At 43.8% G+C, this 16,628-nt stretch overlaps 2 protein-coding genes and 1 pseudogene across 4 annotated transcripts in view; 2 read left to right on the top strand and 1 right to left on the bottom strand.

Annotated features, from left to right (window-relative positions):
* Positions 1–11,468: 11,468 nt before the first annotated feature.
* Positions 11,469–15,396, bottom strand: Tpbg (trophoblast glycoprotein). 3 transcript variants are annotated; one of them, XM_034484385.2, is made up of 2 exons: positions 14,906–15,396; positions 11,469–13,809 (listed from the first exon to the last, which is right to left on the bottom strand). In XM_034484385.2, the coding sequence occupies exon 2, from the start codon at positions 13,479–13,481 to the stop codon at positions 12,201–12,203; it is 1,281 nt and encodes a 426-aa protein (XP_034340276.1). In that variant the 5' UTR covers positions 13,482–13,809; positions 14,906–15,396; the 3' UTR covers positions 11,469–12,200. The 3 variants fall into 3 exon arrangements, with proteins under 3 accessions (XP_034340276.1, XP_034340275.1, XP_076774242.1); XM_034484384.2 differs by lacking the exon at positions 14,906–15,396 and adding an exon at positions 14,545–14,676; XM_076918127.1 differs by lacking the exon at positions 14,906–15,396 and adding an exon at positions 14,004–14,097.
* Positions 13,747–16,628, top strand: part of LOC143433737 (uncharacterized) — a 63,657-nt gene continuing 60,775 nt past the window's right edge. Inside the window, exons 1-2 of the mRNA XM_076918078.1 lie at positions 13,747–13,831; positions 14,188–14,747. Of these exons, the coding sequence (XP_076774193.1) occupies positions 13,747–13,831; positions 14,188–14,747 (645 nt within the window). The remainder of the gene's footprint in view (positions 13,832–14,187; positions 14,748–16,628) is intronic.
* Positions 14,812–16,628, top strand: part of LOC117693629 (nicotinate-nucleotide pyrophosphorylase [carboxylating] pseudogene) — a 52,719-nt pseudogene continuing 50,902 nt past the window's right edge.

The following is a 16,628-nucleotide window of genomic DNA, read 5'->3' as shown; positions in this document are numbered from 1 at the left end:
TGACACCCTTCACAATAGCCACAAATAATATAAAATATCTTGGAGTGAATCTAACTAAGCAAGTGAAAGATCTGTATGACAAGAACTTCAAGTCTCTGAAGAAAGAAATCGAAGAAGATCTCAGAAGATGGAAAGACCTCCCATGCTCCTGGATTGGCAGGATTAATATAGTAAAAATGGCCATCTTGCCAAAAGCAATCTATAGATTCAATGCAATCCCCATCAAAATTCCAAATCAATTCTTCATAGAGATAGAAAGAGCAATTTGCAAATTTATTTGGAACAACAAAAAACCCAGGATAGCGAGAACTATTCTCAACAACAAAAGAACTTCTGGGGGAATCACCATCCCTGACCTCAAACTATACTACAGGGCAATAGTAATAAAAACTGCATGGTATTGGTACAGAGACAGACATGAAGATCAATGGAATAGAACTGAGGATCCAGAAATGAGCCCACATACCTAAAGATCACATACTTGATCTTTGACAAAGGAGCTAAAACCATCCAGTGGAAAATGGACAGCATTTTCAGCAAATGGTGTTGGTTCATCTGGAGGTCAACATGTAAAAGGATGCAAATCGATCCACTCATATCTCCTTGTACAAAGCTCAAATCCAAGTGGATAAAAGACCTTCACTTAAAACCAGATACACTGAAACTAATAGAAGAGAAGGTGGGAAAGACCCTCGAATACCTAGGCACAGGGGAAAAGTTCCTGAACAGAACACCAATGGCTTATGCTCTAAGATCAAGAATTGACAAATGGGACCTCATCAAATTGCAAAGCTTCTGTAGGGCAAAGGACATTGTCAATAAGACAAATCGGCAACCAACAGATTGGGAAAAGATCCTAACCAATCCTACATCCGATAGAGGGCTAATATCCAAGATATACAAAGAACTCAAGAAATTATACTCCAGACAACCATATAACTCTATTAAAAAATGGGGTACAGATATAAACAAAGAATTCTCAACAGAGGAAACTCGAATGGCTGAGAAACACCTTAAGAAATGCTCCACATCCTTAGTCATCAGGGAAATGCAAATCAAAACAACCCTGAGATACCACCTCACACCAATCAGAATGGATAAGATCAAAAACTCAGGTGATAGTAGATGCTGGCAAGGATGCGGAGAAAGAGGAACACTCCTCCATTGTTGGTGGGATTGCAAGCTGGTACAACCACTCTGGAAATCAGTCTGGCGGTTCCTCAGAAAGCTGGACATAGCATTACCTGAGGATCCAGCTATAGCACTCCTGGGCATATACCCAGAAGATGCTCCAACATGTAATAAAGACACATGCTCCACTATGTTCATAGCAGCCTTATTTATAATAGCCAGAAGCTGGAAAGAACCAAGATGTCCCTCAACAGAGGAATGGATACAAAAAATGTGGTACATCTACACAATGGAGTATTACTCAGCTATTAAAAATAATGAATTCGAGAAATTTTTAGGTAAATAGATGGATCTAGAAATTATCATCTTGAGTGAGTTAACCCAATCCCAAAAGAACACACAGGGTATTTACTCACTGTTAAGCGGATGTTAGCCCCAAAGCTAGGATTAGCGAAGACCCAACCAGCAGACCACATGAATCTCATGAAGAAGGAAGACCAAGAGGGGATGCCTCAGTACTACTTAGAACGAGAACAAAAATGCTCAAGGGAGCAAATACGGAAACAAAACATGGGACAGAACCTGAAGGAGGGGCTATCAGGAGACCACTCCACCTGGGTATTCATCCCATGTACAGCCACCTAAGCTAAACACTGTTGTGGATGGCTGGAAGTGCATAATCTGAGGAACATGATATAGCTGTCTCCTTAGAGGTCTGCCAAAGACTAACACACTCAGAGGACGATGCTCACAGTTAACCACTGATATGATCAGGAGTTTCCCAATAGAGAACTTAGAGAGGACTGAAGGAGCGGAAAGGGTTCGAGACCCCAGGAGGAAAGCAACAATACCAAAAACCAGAGCCCCCCAGGGTCTAAACCACCAGCCAGGGAACACATAGGGAGGGACCCAAGACTCCAGAGGTATATGTAGGGGAGGATGGCCTTGTCGGGCATAGGTGGAAGAGGAGTTTCTTGGTCCCATTAAAAAAATAAACACAGAGTGAGGGGGAATGTGAGGGTGGAGAGGGGATAGTTGGGGGGGTAGGTGCAGTCACTGCCTCATAGAAACATGAGGAGGGGGATGGGATGGGGGGGTTCTGGGTGGTGGGAGGAAGTGGGGTTAGGGGATAAAACCTGAAATGTAAATATTACAACCAATTTAAAAAAGGGGGGGGGGAAGAAAAGTTGTTAGAACCAACATCTTTAAAAAAAATGTCAGCCCCGGGGGGGGTGAATTTTTTTTTCTTTTTTTCCCTGATACTAAAACTTGTTCTGAGAATTGTATATTGCAGAATACACAGCCTTGGTGTATCTACTCATCAAGTATACAGAGCAGACCTGCCCAAACCTCCGATGTCCTGGAATTCCATCTGGATTCAGTGAAGACACAGCATCAGAGGATTATCAACTTACTCTTCCCCCCACCCCTCTTCTAATATCTCAATGCCCGTAATCAGCCTGAAGAAGTTACAGAAGAGTCAGCACCCTTATTCCCTGGGCTTGGGGACTAATGTGGTTAATAATGGTCTGTCTTTCTAGGGAAAAGTAGTGGTTTAGTTGGAACAGGGAGGATTAGCTAGGACTTATTGCACAGCCATAACCTATTGGTAGAAATCTGTATAATTATTATCAAGATGAAGTTATAATTTCTTAAGTGGTACAAAATTTACTTTGATTTCAAATTTAAGGTTTTCATTGGTACGAGCTCCTTATTAATATAAAAGTGAGATGAATATTGATACTCTCATGGGCAATGTGCTTGTATAACACATTTAGGAATACAAGGCCTAGACCCAGTCCTTCTTTAACTTTTTTAACTGATTTGGGAAGGTTAACCTATGAGTTAAGGGACTATAGCAAATTTATGGCTTTGAGTTAATTGTTAGGAGGTTAACCATATTTTATTTAGAAATAGCCAAGAGGAGTGAACAGACAACAGTCCAGGTGACCTTACATGGATAGTTGGTTTTCAAAACTTCAGATGTCCATAGAATTGACGCTACAAAAATTTGTATAAATGTCCATTCTGATTAGAGACCTGTCTGCTCCTGACAGCTTCCTGTTGTGGATTCTAAGAAGAAATTGAGCATCCTTGGAGTTATGCCAGTTGTGTGGTGACAGCCACTAGGCAAGAATTGCCTCTTTCCATCTACAGACTAACTACTGTCCTGAAGAGGACACACATGCAGAATAGTCGACTGATTATATCTGCCCAGACAGAGTAATCAGCCCTTAATAATCCTGCATCACTAAGGTCTGTCAGATGACTCTGGGCCAGAAGGCTGAAGATTTGATGCTTGAACGTTCGGTAGTATAGGGGCTTCTCAGGTGTTCAGAGGTCTCTATAAATTGGCTAAGTTTTAGAAGCTATGTTTAGTGCTTCCCATAACTTCAGTTAACTCAGTCATTCTGGATTTCTGACGGGGTTGAAGACCCATAGTCTCATAGCCAATCCTGGCTATTTACTTTGAGAGAAAAGATCTGAGTAGATAGTTTTCAGCTGACATTCATTATAAAGCCAAAAAAAAAAAAAAAAAAAAAAAAAAAAAAAAAAGCCAGGATCAAAAGTAAGTGTTTTAGTTAGAAGAGATGACAGAGGTTCTGGTTAGTCAACAAAATGATGGACTGGGTATTAGAACTATCTTATACCTCACTGGTACAATTAGGAATAAGTATGCTCTAACTGTATTTTGAGAGAAAACTTTTACTTTAACAGGAAGAGTGATATGTAGGAGGAGCTAAGTAGGAAGGAGTACTGAGAGGAAGAGATGGAGTAAGGAGAGAAGATGAAGGAGAGGAGAAGCTAGGTGATGAGAGAAAGAGAGAGGGGGCATGGAGGCAGATGTTCACAGGTCTCCACCAGTCAAAGATAGTCTTTATATCTAGGTTGGGTATTGGATTACCCTTCTGATTGAGCATTACCAAACTTATAAATCCTTTGATTAACATTTAAAAAAAATTGTATAAAAGCAAAAAGGAAAGGGGGGCATGGGACAGGGGTTTTCTAGGGAGGGGAAATGGGGAAAGGGGATGGCATCTTAAATGTAAATAAAATAAAATGAAAAAAAATGAAAAAAAAATAAATTCCTGGTAATTATTTTTGCAGTCAGTTGCTGCATGCTTTATGCTGCTGCCCATCAATGATAGATCTCACAGCACACCCATGATGCCAAAACAACCTCAACATCTTTTAGTTCAAAGGCTCACATAATATTAACTTGTTTTACTTAAACCATTTACCTCGTTCCTTGGAAATTGCAGCCATTAAGGAGGACCCGCCCAAACAGAAGGCACCGGCACCGTGTCTAAACTACACCATACCTAGCTCTCCCTTTAACGCTCATCTCCTAGGCTCCTTCATGGCAGAAACTTCAGCAACCTTCCCATGTGGTAGGCACACACTGCCTGTTGGCTTCTGGTATAACGCAAGTGTCCTCCTCTGGCCCATGCTACACAGTGTTAAAACATTGACTGCTTGCTGTATACAGGACCATGCTGGAGATAAAGTCCTGCACTGGGTCAGCCAGTGAGTCTCTGCACACAGCTTGCCCCTTGGGCTGTGGACCATGAAACAAAAGTCTTCAGACTCAGCAACCATGGAGAACTCCTTGTTATCACAGAAATGCCATACAGAATACAACCAAACCTGGACTCTCTGGCATATCCGACCTACAGGAGGAAGTGACTTGTCCCATACTCTGTGCTTTGCTAGATGAAATATCATTGTAGGATGTCTGTCCTCTCTCACCTCCTCTGGAGGCTTAGAGTCCTATGAGATGGGTATTTAGAAAAGACAGCCTGGAAGCTGTGCTGATGTCCAAGTCACCCTGTCATGTGATGATGCTCTTTAGAGAGCTGTTGCCATCCAATCTCAGTCGATACGCCTATGAGGAGGAGCTGTCATCAAAGCTGCTACATTCCATGTAGTCTAGGCTGGCCTTGTGAAGCAGCTAGTTTAATGTGTATGGAGTAGTTCCAGTGATCTAGCCAATTAACCATCACCAACAACTATTCTTTTTTTTCTAGGTCATCCTTTTTGGGGTGAAAACTGGAAATTTCTTAAGGATTTACAGGCCACATGCATATGCACTTACTAAAGCTGAAAGAGTCCTCAGACGTCACTTGTTGCTCCTTCCAAGTGCCTAACATTTCAGACGGTGGCCAAGATCTGTATGTCTCTCAACATTCACACCTTGGTTCCTAAAGAAGGCAGTCTGTGGTACCTTTACTACTGGCTAGGTACTCAAGCCTCTTAGATTTCAATATGGCCTATTTTTTTTAAAAAAAGAAGTTCTAAATCAGTTAAATGAGACATGCTGTGTTTCAGTCATCAATCAGGAGTCAGTGGTAAGTCCTAACAGTTCAGATCCACTTGTCATGTCCGTGTACCGGGACATTGCAAGCCTCAGATGCCCTCATCCCACTTAATGAGGCAAACATTAAGGCTTGGAAACATCATTGCTCATTTTCTTCCCTGATGCTGTCCCCTGTGGTGAGTTTATTTTCTCCTACCCAGCACCCGAGGTGGCCTCTTCCTCCAAATAACCCTAAAAGATAACTTTCCCAGGAACCCTTTCCAGAGTCTCCCAGCTAAAGTTTCTCCCTACTTGGAACTCATATCACAGTGTGAGTCTCCAGTAATGCTTGACATCAAATCTCTAGCTGAACTGTGTTATGCTGTTCCAAGAGCTCAAGTTTTGAGCATGTGTCCTAGAGACAGAACCCCCAGCCACCAGCCCCCCAAAACTTGTTGTTTAAATCCCACACCCAACTTTTACTACCTAGACATAAGGCGGGGACTTGCCTTCCTCTCTAGGCCCCAGTCTGCTCTCCAGAGGGCTGTGCTGAAAGTCTCTCTTACAGGAACAGTAAAACGTCTGTTATTGTCATTACTGAGGCTCACCGGTAGGTGAGAAACATCTCTATGTCAGAAACTCGCTTTTAAAACTCTATCCTAACACTGGTGCCTAAGACGAACAAAGCATTTAAAAAATATTTATTGGATAACCTGGATAAAGGATTCATGGAACCTCATGGAGATTTTAAAGCAAATAAATTCAAAAATCAATCCACAGTTCAAACACTTGCATGGAATTTAAATGATCAGATACACGTGTGTCATCTAAAATAAAACCAGGGAGCAGGCAAGGACACAGCTTGCCTTAAAATTTCCATGCTAGCATGGAAAAGGTCAATTAGCTTTGCTCATGTTCCTTTATGTCCCCTTTCTGCCTCCTTTGCACACACCTCTTTCCTTTCCTCTGTCTTATTCTGAGCTAATTTACCTACTAAATGTTTTGCTACCGTGTGTTCACTGGTTTAAAACTGCAACGAGTTTGTTTTCTTATTCTTCAAAATCCTGTCCACAAATATTTTATTGCTCTGTAAAATTTTATATAAACACCCTTAAGACAAAAAAAGTGAACTCTGTCCTTTTCACGTCGACTTCAACATTACTTTCAGGGTTTAGATAAAGGTTTAGATTCTCCTTTGAGCACCTGCAATAGGGAGAAAACTGTCAAAAGCTGAAACACTAGCGGTCACAACAATGCTCACGAGAGGATTACCAAAGCCACAGCGCGTGTCCTCGGTATGAAATGAAGTTCTCTAAAACCAGCTACTAAAACACTTAAGGGATAATGGCAATGATTACATGTAAATCACATGTAATGTACATATATAAAATACATGTGACGTGAAGAAAAAGCAGTTTATCTCAATATTAAGACTTTTTCCCCCTTGATGACAGGATAAAACACAAGGTAGATCCCTGACCTCTAGTTTTAAATATTTATAAATTATATTTATATTAAATTATTATACTTTATATTATATATTATATTTATATTATAGTGAATTATTAGAAAGTATAAGACAACTTAACTGTGTATTTTAAATGCTCTTTAGCCATGTCCTGAAGCTATATGAATGATCACAGAATATGTCTGATTGAAAAGCTAAGTCTTTGAAGCTGACTGCCACTACCCCCTAACACTGGAGGAAAATGTCTATGCAGGACATGCTCATAAACTGAGCTGCCTAAAGTCACAGCTCGTCCACTTCCCCCGGGTACAAGTAGTGACCTTGAAATATCATATATCACAGCTGTCTTTGGAGAAGTCACCCAAAAAGTGGTAAAGCCAGTACTATGTGGGAAAAGCCTACAAGCTCCCAATAAAAATTTGTACCTTGACTGTATCACTAAAATGTATTTATTAAATATGTATTTTCCACAAAAAAATCTCTTATTGTTGGTCATATTTGAAGTTCTTGCTTCCTCGATAACAAGTGTTTTCATCATTAACCAAATTAAACTGAATCATAAATAGCCCTTATTAACATAAAATGTTGGCTAAATATGAGAGCATATTTAATAAAAAGTTACATGTTAAGTTTGTAATGTAGCAGTCATGACTTAAGGCACATTTCTATTTTAGATAATAAGCAGACCTGATTTCCTACAGGTTAAATTCCAAGAGTACCAATCAAAATCTTCTCAGAATCCAATGTAAGTGACAAACCTGGTACAGTCTGTGGCACGTGTACCACAATGGGAGACAACTTGGGGTTCTTGTCGGTGGGGCTGCACGCAGACAGCAAACCTGTGCAGCCCCAGGGCTGGCCCCAGCCTGTCAGCACATGGATTTATTAAAGTGAGAATGCTTTGCATTGCCAGAGCTTCCCTGTTTGGCTCCAGCCCCTGGCATTAGCACAGGAAGACCAGCAGACCATGATCATGCAAAGCTTACTGTTTGACCAGGTGACCAACTGTGTGGCCAGGAACTCGGCTTCATTTGTTTGGTTTCTCACCAGTTAAAGTAATTCCTCTCCAAGATAGAATTATACACATTATCCAGCATTCCAAAGTTTCTATCCTTCAAATCCAAGTATCACCACGGTGTTTGCAAACTATTTCCTAGCATGGGAGTAAAGAGGGGTGTTTAAAAATGCTGTGATAAAATCCATTATTTTGTATAATTTATGAATAATTTAACTATAAAACTATTTCCTATCACGCTATAGATACAGAGACACGTTGTAGTAACAACTATTAGCAAAATATTTCAAAAACATTAACGTACGTTCAGGGACCTGTTATTAATCTCAAAGTGAAATCTGAAGGAGATTGGAACACTCACTCAAAGAATAAATGCACCAAAAAAAAATGTCCTCTTAAAAATTCAGACATAGAATTTCCCAGGAGGGTAATTAGCAATACTGCCATCAGACAATCAGGATGGGAGATGGGTAGCTTTGAATCCTAGTGTCTAGAATGGCTGGCCTTAAAGTCACAATCCTCATTTTTCCATCTGTAGAATGGAACACTTGCCTGACATGTCTGAGAGCCCTTTTGACACACTGAGAATTCATGCACCTATAAATATATAAACCGTTATCTTAAATGGTTTTAAATCTAGGGTTTTTTTTTTTTTTTTTTTAACATTTGACAATGACTGAGCTGCTAAAATGTTCTAAGGCAAAACACAAAATTCGAAGAGATTGCCTTTTTGAATCCAATCTCCAAGAAGAATGGAAAGGTAAGAAGCCTTCAAGGATCTGTTTTCCCCATCTGAAAGGAGCCAGAAGCACAGGACGGCACTGGACGTCTTATACAACCTGTTTCTAACACAGCCCTGCCATGCTGCTGACACCTTCTAGAGGAATTACTGAAGAGTTTCATGTGTTACCCACAAACAGAATTTCCTCCCTTGTCCTCCTGATGCTGCTCTGAAGGTGAATGGCTGAGGGGATTTGGGAGCAGGAAGAGAGCACCCACATAGCTCTCAGCCCTGCAGGCCCCCTGAGTATCTGTTACTCAAGTCTTTGGAGAAGTCAAGATGGAGAGCAGACATGCCATGGAGGATGAACGCCGTCAAACCTGAGCAGCAATGCTTCTAAGATCGTCAACTAAGCAAGCGCAACTTTAGAACTCCAGGCCTAAGGGGGCAGAGCAGACAGGGCCTAAGGAAGAAAGGATTGTGTGACTTGTGTCACCACCGCCACATTTAAAAGATGGAAGGGACTTTAGGTAAATACTGCAATGAGCATTGTGTCACATTCGTTGCCAACCATGATGTTTCATGAGAACTTACTGACTGAGAGTCACTCATGTGCTTCAACCTAGCCGTCCCATCTTTTTTCCCTTAAAATGAAAGTCAAGACATCAAATGTTTAAATGTTTTCTAGGAGAAACCTGATAGGTAGTCAATGCATTGCACTTAGGACAGCGGAAGTGGCGACAAGAATTAATGCAGAAGTGTCACTGGATGCGGCGGCAAATAGCTGCACTGTCCTAAAATCTGTCCTACATAGAAATTTATTAGATATTTTAATAGCTTTTCAAATTAGGAGATCAAAATGTATTTCTCTGACTTCAAATGAAATTTGTTAAAGACAAAGAATGTTTCCTGAATATTTAACCTCTGCAATAAAGTATAAAAGCAACCAAAATTTACTCTTAAGTGGAATTTCCTTGGTTCCTAAGAATGGTAAAGAACAGTATTTGTACAAGACTATCTATTTTAAGTAAAGTCACTGTTGTTTATATTTCACGTTACCTATCACTCCCACATGCCTGCTGTGCTTACACAGTCCATCTTCCAAGGAACTTAACACTTGTATTGGGCTAGACCTCATGTATTGTGACAGTACAAAGTAAGGCTCAAGCAGTTCAGCAGGTCCACGCAGAAGAGCAAGGCAGTGGGGGTGAGGGCAACAACCTTAAAGCAGTCATCTCCTAACCAGCAAGAGGCCATCTTTGTTTGTTCATATTCATCTCTGTTTTGGGAGCTGATAGAAAAACAAACAAACAAACAAATATAGTAAAAACAAATAAACCTATGAAGCTTCTGAATCTTTAAGAATGCTCCAATTTTAAGTTTACTTATCAGGCTCGTCAGTACTGCATGCTATCTATACATCCATCAACCAGCTTATTCTTATCATCTATTAGATGTTTTTACTATTTTGACATACTAACGCCTTCATTAGTCTTTGAAAATAATGGCATCCAGTTTATGAATTCCTCATAAATACTCAGCATGTTCAACGAAACACGAACTATCCATTATTTAACTTTTACTCAGGTAATTATAGGATTAGAAATACTACCAATAATAGTGAATACTATTTCACAAGGTAATCCATATAGACTTTAAAATCTTAAAGCCCCATTATCCAAACTACACTATATATTCCGATTCCAAGTGATGAATAGATCTACATGTTTGAAAAGTCCTGAATCCAGTCATCTGCAAGGAGCTTCATAACTTAAGGTAAAAGCTACTTTATTTATAACAATGGCAAAGCGTACGTTTTATTTCAAATGTAAAGCAATGTAGACATGAATCACTTAAAATGAAAACAGGTCTTAACATTTACTGATGCAAGTGTCCTCCTATTTGAAGTTAGGGAATGACGGCTGAACTTAAGTTCCCTGAATCAATGGCCTGGAGACAGATTAATTAAATTTACTGTTCACTGTAAGTGGCAGATGACGACAGGGGTGTGGGGGAGCAGAGACGAGGCAAGAGTATAGGGCAAGAATATTAATGAAAAATCGCTTTACTTTATACCTAAATGATTTATTCCTAACGGAGGCATATACACTTACTTACATGGTGCTCAGAGCTGAGCCTTCTTTAAAAGACCCTCAAATGCTTAATTACTGAATATAAGAATCTAATAACTACTGATAATACTTGTTTCTAGATACAAGTACGTGTCTCTGGTTATTTCCTTAAGCGTAAATGCAATCACTAACTCCAAAAAGATATTGTTCCACTTTGAAAATTTAGAAGTAGGTTCTTCAGGCTCTCTGAACTTCAATCGATGATCTCTGACAATATTGTTCTTAATTTGTGTTTTAAGATATTTTTATTTCAAAATATTTTAAGATACTCTATTTTCACACATTTATTGCCACCACATGACTCACACTTGGCTCTACAATTCCACAGAGCAACCTCACTCAGTTTGTTAATGATTCTGTCTTAGCAACTGAATTAGTCTAGACAAAGTGGCAGCTGTGACATGTTTACCATAAAGAACTCTTCACTACTACCAACCTCCCAGTGCTCTTTTAAATGACACATAATGAACACCGTCAACTTGGGGTTCTTTAATACTCTGGCCCTATAAATAATTCTAATTCCACTTAAGACCTAAAAGAATCCACCATTTCAGAATTATCTCCAGTCTATTTATATGAAGACACCGCTCCAGGCTAATTCTCAGCTCTGCTAACTAATAACTTCATTATTATTTGAACCCAGACTATTCAATATCACTGCCCTTAATCCTCTTTTCAAAATACCAAACTTGAACGCAACATGCTTCTTTTAAGACTCTTTTATTGATTTTTTTTTTTAATAACAATCCAGTCTGTTGGATCTCAATGCAGTTTATAAAAACAAAAAACAAAAAACAAAAAAAAAAAAACCAAAAAACCTCAGGTCAGTTTCCTATAAACTGCAATCAAAAAGTAATTTAGTTTGTCAAAGAAGTTATCTGAAGTTGCAATTTTTTTTAATATGCAGAACAGTAAAATGTATGCATGCTCTTGGATGCATGTGCTCCTGTGCACTACAAAGTTCTATGTAAGAGCTTGCTACGGTCTGCAGGCAGTTTGGGGATGCAATATTTCCTGCATACTTTAGGTAGGTGAGGATGAAACTCATATTTATGAATAAAGTATTTTTCTCAAAAACAAAACAAACAAACAAACAAAAAAAACGAGGCAACTTCCGTTGAATGTTATCTGTGCTACACCTTGGATTGAACTAAGAGACTCCATGTCCATGCTGCGACTTGAGAGAGGAAAAAAAAAAAAAATCCCTCTGCAGGCATCGAGGAATAGCGAAAGGAAAAGGGTAAATAAACATTATGTGCACAGTTGTTCATGTCCTTACATTAACAGAACACACCACGAACTTTACATAACAAGGATCAAAGTCAATAGTGTCTATGGTGGAAGTGGAACAAGCCTAGTAAAGGGGACAAAACAAAACAAACAAAAAACCTTAAGTCTACACCTCATGCAGAGTCCTCCTTGACCAGTCCTATTTCTCAGACATCCGAGTTGGAACTGAGATTTGTTAATCTGGGGTCTGCATTGATTTCGTATCTGTAATGATACCCTTCCATGTGATCCCTGCAGGCATCTCTGATGTTATGCATCCACTTTTTTATGCCTTTTCGGTTCAAATACAAAACGAGGAGAAAAATGGCGCCTATCAGAGCTAAAACAATACCTAAGAAGACATAGGAAGTCTGCAGGGATTGGGGAAGGATCGCGTCACAATCCAGGTCAGAGCTCTTGAGGTCCAAGAGGCCACGATTCCTCATTTTTTCCGGGAATGCGCAGGTGAGCCTGGCTTTATCCGGCACCACCTCTGTCTCTTTAAGCCAAGCCACCATGTCAGCCATGTAGCAGTCGCAAACCCAGGGATTGTTGTCCAGGAACACCCTGAGGTGAGCCAGGCCTTGCCACTCTGCCAAGGTGGAGTTGTGAAGGACCTTGAGGGCATTGTCCTCCAAGTGGAGGCTTTCGAGGTGTGTCAGGTTGCGGAAGGATGCATAGGTCAGGCTCACCAGGGAGTTGTTCCTGAGGTCCAGGTGTTTGAGACTCGGCAGTTGGGCCAATAAGTCCCGAGGCAGGTAGAGAAAGTGATTGCTGGCCAGCTCCAGGTGAAGCAGCCCTCGGAGTGCAAGGCCTGAGCGCAGGGCAGCTGCCACCATGCTCTCGAAGGCCACCATGCCCTCGAAGCTCCCGTTCTGCCGCTGATCCTCAGGGGGCACGATGTGATTCAAGATCAGCTCCTCCAGGGGGCTGGGGGCCGAGACGCTGGTGTTGCTGCCCGCAAAGGCGAAGGCGCTGAGGTTGGTGAGAGGGTTGTGGCTGAGGTCAAGCCGGCGCAGGCCAGGCAGATGCTCGAAGGCACCTGCACACACCTCCTTCATGTGGTTGCCGCTGAGGTTGAGCGCCTCCAGATCGGCGAGCGGCGGCTGGCGGGCGAAGGCGCCAGCCGGGAGCACGGTCATCTGGTTGCCGGTGAGGAAAAGGTTGCGCACGTAGGGCGGCAGGTCTGCCGGCACCTCCAGCAGGTTGCGGTTCACGCACTTAACCGTGCGCGCCGCCTCGGAGCACTCGCACGCCGCGGGGCATCGCTCGGCCAGCGGAGGCTGCGCAGACCCCGAGGCCAGGAAGGCTGCCGGGGAGGTGGAAGACGAGGGTACCGAAGAGCTGGGGGTCGACGCGGAGACCCAACCCAGCAGCACTAGCGCCAGCCTTGCCAACCGCAGCCGTCCGTCCCCGGCGGAGGGGCCCCGGGAGCCCGCCCCAGGCATCGCAGCTCGCGGTTCCCCGGAGCTGGGACGCCGCCCGCTCCGAAGACACGACCGCTTGGGCCCGGCGGGCGCAAGCCAGCCGCAAGAGTCGACGGCAAACTTTCCTCGCGTGGGAGCCAAGGAGGGGACGCCAAAGCTGAAACTTGGCTAACCCCGGGCCACCGGGCGTCCCCTTCCCGGAGCGGCACCCCGCCCTTCCCTCCAGTGAGTACGCACGGCGGGTCGGGACGCGGGCCTTGGGGCTCCTCCTCCAGCTGCAGCTGGGATGGGTGGCACCTCCTCGACTCCTTTGTTGGCGCCTCTCTCAGGGCAGGATCGGATGGGCGACCTGGGACAAGCAGGAGAGAAGCGTGAGGAGCAGTAACGGCCACAGCTCCCCGAGTACGAACCAAGTTGCCCCCACACTAGCCACCCGGCCCAAGCCTCGGTGTGCGTCCTCCCCCCCCCCACCCCCCCACCGAGGGACGCGGTCCCCACTCCCAAGCGCTAAGCCTGCCTCTTCCGGGCCCACACCATCAGTACCCGGGCCACCTCCCGCCTGGCTCCAGCCCGGATTGCCCTCCTCCCGCCTCGAACTTCACGCAGACCCCACGGAGTCCAGCGAGCAAACTTCTCCTTTTTCTGGATCCCAGCTCCCCCCCCCCCCCCCCCCCGCCGACCACCTGCCTTCCGGGGTCCCCGCCCCCGCCGCTCCTCCCCCTCCCAGGTTGGGATGAGAGCGAAGTTTCGGGTTACGGGACTCTTTCGAGCTTTTTTTTTTTTTTTTTTTTTTTTTTTTTTTTTTTTTTTTTTTTTGTACCTCCTTGGATTAGTGGGGAAAGGAGAGCAGAGTCGGATAGCTGTCGCCTACTCTCGAGTCCCCAGTTCTTGGCCCTCCAGTTCCTGGATCCCGAGAGGGTCCAGGCGTCTCCAGAAAAACGGAGGGAACCCGCCAACAAAGCGGCCGTGGGACCGTGGGCAGGGTGGCAGCCAGGACCCCGGCTCTCCTCACGCCCTAGTATAGAAAAGAGTCCCGGTCCCGCCTCCAGGCTCCAAACCTGGCCACTCGGTCTCCACTGCTCACCTCCGCTCCCCGCGCCTCCAAAGCCAACTCCGAGGGCCACCGGAGTCCACGCGCCTTCCCGGCTCCTGCTGCGAGCGCCGACTCTCCTCTCACCCCAGCCCCTGGCCCAACCTCCACGGCTGGGAAAAACCAAGCCGGGGGGCGGGGGAGGGCCGGGGCTGCGGGAGAGATCGCCGCCGCACTGCCCACCTCTGCTGCCGCAGGTAAGGGCTTTAAGGAGGGAGACGAGGGGCACCTAGGCTGGGCGACTCCCCCAGGCGGAGATAAATGAGCAACGCGCCCCTGGAACGTGAGGGATTCCCCTTCTGTTCCCCCTCCCTGGCATCCTTTGGTGGTTCCGTATTTTGCATAGCGTATTTACCTCGGACAGAAACAAAAGCGCTGGTAGATCTCTTGGAATTCACGCTGCTCCTGGCGTCGCTGGCAGTGAGGCGATGGATTTCAGCGTGAGCCACATCAACGCAAAGTGGCAGTAGAAGGAAAGAGCTGCACAGGTTACATCCGCCGCGGCAAACGCCTGGCTTGTGAGGGAGATTCAGAAAGTCTCCTCTCGTTTGGCTCGGTTTGGCTGGCAACTTCAGATTGAGAGGTAGTTAGTTAATGCCTTCCTACCTGTGCCACCCCCGCACGTCTTCGGTAGTTATCAAACTTGTAAAGACAGTCAACTTTAAAGTGGGGGAGGGTTACTGGAAAGGACATTCATTCTTGATCCATTATGGGTGGTTTTTTTTCCCCTCCTCTCAAAATTAAAACCAGAGGGAAGCAAGCTGCAGCTAAAACACCCCAGAAACAAAAGCAAATTGCAAAGATGTGAGTCACCCGGAAAGCTCCCTCCACCAGATGCGGTGCGTTGTGTCAGCACAAGTCACTTATGCAGGGAGTGCTCGCGGCGGGAGGTGGGCGGGCTGACCTGGGAAAGAAGTTTGTCCCAAAGTCTGTATCCCAGGGGGCGCTGGCAGGCGCCAGATGATGGATTAGGGAAAGGACTGGAATGCTTATAGGACCAATGTCATTAAGTCTGGGAGAGTTGGAGTTCCGAATGTTACTCTCTCAAAAACTCTTCATCTTCTTTTTCTCAGTTAAATAATTTTCCCTAAATTAAAAGGTGTGGGTTATTACAGGCTATTTCATTTTAGAGAGAAAAAGATAGGAGAAACAAGGCTGAGGAAAAGACCCAGTATAATAAAAGTATCAAATTGACGATGCTGGGAAGTGTTCCCGCAACATGCATCATTACTCTGGCGGTCCAATTCTGAATCTATGGCTGATTCTTTCTCTGAAAAGATAGTCCACACAAACACCAGCCAAAATGGTCCAGGAAAAGGAGCTGCAGAGCCTGGAGACTGCAGAGATTTGTGCAAAAAGACAGTTTCGTTAATTTGCATCTTCAGCACATTTATCTAAATCCCTTTCTCTTATTTTTAAAAGTGTTCTGCAGTATAAATGTGAAAAGCTTTGAGGGAAAAAAAAACGACTCAGAAACTGAAGTTATATGCATGGCAGTCATGACGATGGTTATATAAACCCATACACGTGCTAAAACTCATAAGACTATACTCCGAAAAGGGCAGTTTTACTGCTTGCTTTTGTAGTAAAGTAAATGACGGGAAGAATTTTTCTGATCTTCTAGCATGGTCTGAAATGATTCTGTCAGAAGAGCAAGTGCTCTTGTGCTCCGGCTTCTTAGCATTTAGAAAAAACAACAAGTACTCTCATCTGATCATCAACATACCCAGAGGCAAGATACACTGTAATATTGGGACTGTCATCCTGTGTCCTTTCTGTTTGGCTTTTCAAACAAACAAAAACAAACAACAAAGGCTGTGGATCATAAGGCTTAGGATCAAGTGTTTTCTCACCTGCCTAGTCATGCCATTTGATAACAATTTCCCTGTTTATTCTTCGTATCATAACTAAGATAAATCTCACCAGGTTTACCCATTTGAAAGCTGGCATGCCCGTATAGAATGATGCCAAGTGGAAGGTAGAAATGGAACCAGGAGAGAGCTGCCTGCTTTTCATGTCTGCCCCTTCCACCTCTAGGCCAGATGAAGAGATGTGTGCAGAGTCTCAATCTTAGGATA

This window comes from Arvicanthis niloticus, chromosome 21, assembly GCF_011762505.2.
Source record: "Arvicanthis niloticus isolate mArvNil1 chromosome 21, mArvNil1.pat.X, whole genome shotgun sequence".
Lineage (NCBI taxonomy): Eukaryota > Metazoa > Chordata > Mammalia > Rodentia > Muridae > Arvicanthis > Arvicanthis niloticus.
The sequence above is the reverse complement of the archived record's forward strand: the minus strand, read 5'-3'. Positions and strand labels throughout refer to the sequence as shown.

What these genes read in the sequence shown, in the direction of transcription:
- Tpbg (XM_034484385.2), bottom strand. Translation starts at nt 13,481, where the DNA reads ATGCCTGGGGCGGGCTCCCGGGGCCCCTCCGCCGGGGACGGACGGCTG.